The sequence below is a fragment of the Alnus glutinosa genome, chromosome 1 (genome assembly GCF_958979055.1).
Source record: "Alnus glutinosa chromosome 1, dhAlnGlut1.1, whole genome shotgun sequence".
Taxonomy (NCBI): Eukaryota; Viridiplantae; Streptophyta; class Magnoliopsida; order Fagales; family Betulaceae; genus Alnus; species Alnus glutinosa.
In genome coordinates, this window is record NC_084886.1 from 15,478,712 (window position 1) to 15,485,230 (window position 6,519).

The 6,519-nt window shown below is 31.6% G+C and overlaps 1 protein-coding gene across 1 annotated transcript; it reads right to left on the minus strand.

The window, feature by feature from the left end:
• Positions 1 to 710: 710 nt before the first annotated feature.
• Positions 711 to 6,244, minus strand: LOC133877114 (protein ACCELERATED CELL DEATH 6-like). Its single transcript, XM_062315387.1, has 4 exons — positions 6,069 to 6,244; positions 5,473 to 5,927; positions 4,062 to 4,615; positions 711 to 1,294 (listed from the first exon to the last, which is right to left on the minus strand). Exons 1-4 carry the CDS (start codon positions 6,242 to 6,244, stop codon positions 737 to 739), a joined length of 1,743 nt encoding a protein of 580 aa, XP_062171371.1. The 3' UTR covers positions 711 to 736.
• Between the last annotated feature and the right edge of the window lie 275 nt (positions 6,245 to 6,519).

Consider the following 6,519-nt stretch of genomic DNA (forward strand, 5'->3'; position numbering starts at 1 on the left):
AACTGGTCTGAATTTACACCCTTAATTAATACTAGCTAAGTAGCAAAGCTGTCAACCCAAAACAATAACATAAACTTCATTAATTTTTATGCTATCTTTACTTCTATAAAAATTCCATAATTTTCAGCTTAAAATTCTTCAAAATTTTTTTTTGCACAAACACTACTACTAAGAATATTTTGCTAAAAAAAAAGAAAAAAGTGGTCAGAATTTATCAACTATCAAGCTAGGTAGAACAAACTAGGAAAAATCCCATGTGGCAGAACAATTCATTAATTAAGCACAAAAACAGTTACATATATATATATAACAATCAACCGACTTGAGATTACCCATCAAACATTCCATTCCATTCCCTATGTCTGTGCGCCAGGTTAAAAAAATTTAAGAAGCGCCTTATTATTTGTCAATGCTGTTTCTATCATTATTATTTTTAAAATAATATACAATGAGATTTATTCCTCTCAAAACTCAATACTGAAGGGTAATTTTTAGAATGAATGTCAATTCTAGATATTATGACGCAAGATACGACTAGTACTTACATTATAAATCTAAAGGAAATTGTCTTAAAAGTACATGGGTTTTAGTTTTAAGACAAATAGGGCCTAAGTTCTTTGTTTTTTGAATTAAAGGATCTAGGTCATGCCACATATGCAAAGTTATGCTTAAAAAATTTGACCAAAGAAAAAAATTAAATGAAAGAAAACTAAACGAACTTTCACTGGCCTGTTATTTATGAGAACACAAATTTTGGAAACACAAAAAAGATGATAGCGAAGAAGGTTAAGCCAATGAAACAATTGGCAATGGCAAGACCCAAGGAAGGCATTAACACAACAAATGTGCCGGTGACAAATGCCAGCACCATTGCTATCATGGCCCCCAAAATGAACAGAAAGGCCATAGAGAGAAGTTTTTCACCACTGTGATGACTCGTGTCGCTAAGAATTGGAATCAATAGGTGGATAAAGACAGCAGAACTTGACAAGACCATGGATATGGTATCTGTTATAATAAATGCTGTGAAAGCAGCATTTTTTCTGAGAAGTGCAGAGCCTGGGTGTGATGAGCCTTCTCCACTACCCACGAATCCCCCGGGCATGGTAATACATGCTGCAAAGGTCACGGTTGTAATGAGTGCACCCACTACCAAATGAGCTTGGGATGCGTCCTTCAACATTGTTCTCGTCTTTTCCTCCCTGATCTTCTTCTTCTCCTTTTGTTTTATGGTATAATTATCTATTACTCGTTGAGGTTGTGGATGCGGAAAGTTCTTCCAAATCTCAGATTTCTGTGTAATATTTATACCGGTATTATTAGGGATTTTTAGGAAAAAAGTTCTAACATGCAGTAACTACTACTCTATTGTCAATAATGTTCAATGTCCTCTTCCAAACTACCAAAAATTGAAAATATCACCCCAATACAAAAATAATCTTCCTAAAAATTTAAAAAATTCTTATTATTATTTTTTTTTTAAAAAAAATAATGTCAATTTTATCTTTTTGCTAGCTAGCTTTAGAGGAATATTAGTATTTTTTGATCGTTTGGATGGAACATTGACTCAATCAATAGTTTGTAAAGACATTAACAATATGACAGTAAGTAGTTTGAAAGAGATATGTGGACTTTTCTTGAAATTTTATATAGCTTGTTTCAGAAGGGATTTAATATGGATTTTTTATTAGGTTGAATTTTCTATTGATGATTTACTATGGATATTCATATACCTCACGTTCATTTTATTTTTTATTTTTTATTCTTTATTCTTTTGTCAAAATATGAATTTTGTTGCTGAATTATATGTCGGATTTTTAATTTCTTTCTTAGTTATCGTAATTTAATTTTTGGAGTTTTAAAACGTTAATTGCTGATGTGGTAGATATGTTATATATAGATTCTTTTATATTTAAGAATAATGTTTCTTGCAAAACTTTTACATAATTTTTGCATAACTCTAACTATATTTTTTTTTTTTTAATTTTTATGATCAATCATTGGATTTGTTTCCCTACATGTAGGCCCTAAATATTTAATGGTTGATCATAAAAAAAGGTTGTTAGAGTTGTGTAAGAGTTGTGCAATAAACATTACTCTATAATATTTAATAATGATGTAGTACACGAGGCTATACCGCTATCGGAAAAGCTTCTTGCACAATTGTACACACATGAGGTGAGACCCATGTGGTGAGTCTCATGTGTCTTGTGTTGTGCACAAATTGTGCACCAATCATTTCTCATACCGCTATAGCCCCTATTGTTATTATAGAAAATGAGAATATGCAGAAACATTATTTTTTATTTTTTATTTTTTTTGAGAGAAAGAACCATGTTATTTAATACATAAAAAGAAGAAGAAGAAGTAATAAAACAAGTAGAAACTATTATCGCCCATAATTAATGTACATTGTCATTTGTTCTCGTAGATTTTTATTTTTTTAGACCAACAAGTAATTCGCATGTCATGTAAGAATTATGCCGTACGTGATCAAATTAAATCACTCAAATCACTTAAAGACAAAATTGGAATTTAAAATAAGAAAAAGCAAAAATATTTGCTGCGTTTTATAGAAAGAAAAAGAAAAAATGGAAAAATATTTCATTTTTTTTTATTGCAGAAATAATCATTTTATATGAAAATTTAAATAAATTAACAATGGCATTATTATTAAACCTTATTTATCCTTTACAGTTTTACAATTTTCATGCTGACTAAGTACATGACATGCGCCTTATGACAGAGACAATTATTAAGCGATGCCTCAATCGGATGCCCATCATCGTGGTAAAGGCCATGTCAGATGGAACTATGAAAGCGGGACAACAAATTTTTTTATTGGTATACATTTTACTATAAAACTTTAAAAAGGTGAAAATGAGGGAATGTTTAGGAAAGTTTTAAGAAGTGTTTTAAGTTTTGAAATAGGTAAAAATTAAGAACTAATTTGGTAGGGCTATATTTGTGAAAAGTTGCGAATTGGTTTGGTATAGTTTTTGAAGTGTGTTTTGTAAAAATTAAAAATTGAGAAATATTTTTAGAAACTAGAAAATTTCAAATTAAATTTTTTTAAAAAAGTGTTGAACCATGATGGTAATGCTGTCACCGTGTTGGTGATCTGGCGGCTACCATGGGGCTACGATAACTGTTTAGTTGCCATTGCGGGGTCGCTAGAACTACTGGTGGTCACTGCAGGGCCACCAGACAATGGTCGCTGCCATCGGGTAGCCATAGCACTATCCCATTTTTTATTATTATTATGATTTTAACTATTTATTTTTCATACATTTAATTAGCAGCTCTATAACTGTAAAAAAGAAAGAAAAAAATTACAAAGACAATTTGAACCTTTAAAAAAATATAATCCTAAGTTTGAGCCATTTTGGTAAAAACAGCTCTGTTTTAGTACTAAAACGGCTCAAACCTAGTTTTAATACCTTATAGGTTGAGTTATTATGAAAACGGCTAAAAAGAATGACTCAAAACAGTAACTTTTTTTTTTTTGTAGTGAGTGTAACTTTGTTGCACTACTTGAGAATCGATTATTCCTAATATTTAGACATTGTATTTCTCTACATTTATATCAACTTAATTAAGGATTAGTTTCTTCTTAATTCATAAACAAGTAAAATTTAATTCCTGTCAGAAAAAGGAGAAAATTAATAATCAATGTAAGTTCAACTTTTTTCTTCAGTAATTTAGAGGTTATTTCAGTTTATTTTTGATATATATGTTTAGATGTATTTGAATACTTGTACTAAATTTAGAAAGAGAAAAAGGAGATCGAGTGATTACGAGAGAGGCAAAAAGTGATAATTGTGTTGATACTAAATTTAGCGAATGGTGGAAGTTTTCATTATTTTAATGAATGTACGTAATTGCTAATGGTTATTGATTCTTAATTATAAAATTGCTAAGGGGGTGAAAGGGGAAATTGGAGAGGGGTAATGTTGTAATTTTACTTGAACAACATACGTTAATGTATCATCTACGAATTACGTGTATCATGTACTATAGATATATTTTTTTTTCAAATGCAAAATAAAATTATGTGTTACCTTTTCTTTTGGGAACTCTCCAATATTAGCAACAGCGATGTTCCATGCGCTGAGGTTTTTTTGGTTGAAAGCCATCTTGTCGACTCGAGGGTGACCAATGAAATTCTTTGCTAATCCCTCAAAATTAGAATAGAAATGAAGAGGTGTATCCCCATCGGCATTCTTCTCATTCAAAAGGTTGCTGAGAGACGAATTTCTTAAGATAACTTCGATAGTATACTCTAACAAGGAGGGGTACTTTCCTTCGAAAGCAAAATGGAGTACATTCCAACCTCTTTTATCAACCAGTTCGCAACAATCTGGACACCTTGATACAATGAGAGACACCATATGCACATTACCCTCTTGAGCTGCAATATGAAGAGCTGTCCTTCCCTCTTTGTCTTTCTTGTATGCTACTTCTCTATCTTTATCCAACAACATCCTTGCAACTGTCGAATAGTTGATCTGATAATTTGTGAAGTATGCAGCGAAGTGAAGCGGAGTCCAATAGTCGTCCTTGTTGACTATTCTACTTATACCTTCAATTTTATCCAGAATTCTTCTGGTTATACCTAAAATAATTAAAAATATGTTGAATGTAATCACACAATTAGCAATAGTACTTGTCAGGAGATTGAAAAAGGTGTCCTACTTTATAATCATAATTGAAACTCAATCTAATTTATTATTAATATTTAGTTTCTACTCTCTTCATAAAAATCAAATTAATAATAATCTCATATATAATTAATCACATTGTTGATCACTCCTTATATATGCAAATTAATGGTATCAACTCTCTTCCGTTATATCTTTTTCATGAGTTGAACTGCAACATGCAAATGCAAAGTATAAAGAACACATCAGGTTTCTATTTAATTACTTAGGCCTTAATTTAATTGATAAATAGTATAAATTATGTTCTCTACATCTAACGTGGCTTTCGTTGCAACTATATAAGATTATACTCAGATCAATCAACAAAAAATGGTTAGTTTCCTCATTTTTTAGAATGGCTTCGTTAGATAGGTTTATACTCAGATCACCATCACTCTCATAATTAAAGGACGATATTTTAGATTGAACTGATAGGAGTGAAATGTATGGAAAAAGAAATCCTCATTTGTTTTTCAAGTTTATGATCATCTCCTAACTTTACACGCGTGAAAGTTCATAGTAAATTACACTAATCTTCTTGTTTTTTTTTTTTTTTAAAAAAAATAAAATAAAATGTTATAAAAATAATTTAGTTAGAAACTTACAAGAAGATTGTTAATTGTCACACCACACATATCAAGAGTCCTTATTTTCATGAATTTATTATTTTTGGTCCACCACATAATTTTGTTTAAAAATTATAATAAACTTTAAAGAATTAAAGCTGCAATACTCATTACCAAATTAAACCATGAAAATATATAGGTAGTACCTTCATAATTCCTTATTACGGCAGCATGCAAAGCCGTCCTACCAAGGGGCCCCTCATGCATTGGTGATTTGCATTTGTCTAAAATTTCGATCACCACATCTTCAAATCCTCTCTCGGCAGCTATGTAAAGTGGAGTCTCACCAGCATTATTAGCAGAATATGAAAAATTTGGGTCTGTTTTGATCAACAATTTTACAACCTTAAGGTGATTATAACGTACAGCCTCGTGCAAAGCCGTGTCTTTTTCTTTGTTAGTCATACTAAGCATTTCCTTTACTGATTCAATCCCACCTTTAGGGTCTTGAGGGAGAGTTTGGGCACAATATTTGATTAGAACTTCTACTATGTCATCATGCCCGTACCTTGCCGCAATGTGCAATGGAGTTTCATCTTTGACATTGGTTTGCCGTAACAATGGTGGACATATTTCAAGAATTTCTTCCACAAATTTGGTTCTTGATTCCGATCCTGCATTGAGAGCTGTTGTTGATTTTGATCCTACAATTAATGTGGGTTGGTGATTTGGATCCAGAATTGAGGGATCCGATGTAAATATGGAGTAACAATGAGCGACACATTTTAAGAATTTCTTCCACAAAGTTTGTTCTTGATTCTGATCCTTCAGTCCGGAATTGAGGGATGTGATGTAAATATGGAGGACTGTATTTTTATTTGGGGTTAGTAGGAGATCAAGAGATTGATGATCGGTGATGATATCTTTGAAGACCTTGATTTTGCCTTCTGCTGCAGCATTGAAGGAATCACAATCCATGAAGGTTTTTGTTTGCTCGGGCTCAGAAGAATTGGAGGGATTCATCTTTTTACTAACTCCTATAAATATTTCTCAACATAATATGATCCTTGGGTATTCTCTCTAATTAATCTGCACTTCAGGAATATCATGAACTACGCATTCGTAAGGTCACTTGGAACTCAAAACAACAATCCAAAATGGAAAGGTGCATGAAAATTAAAATGTCATTTCCTTGTTGTAGAGGTAGACGGTCAAATCACCAATTATCACAAAAACTTAAGTCGATAGAAAAT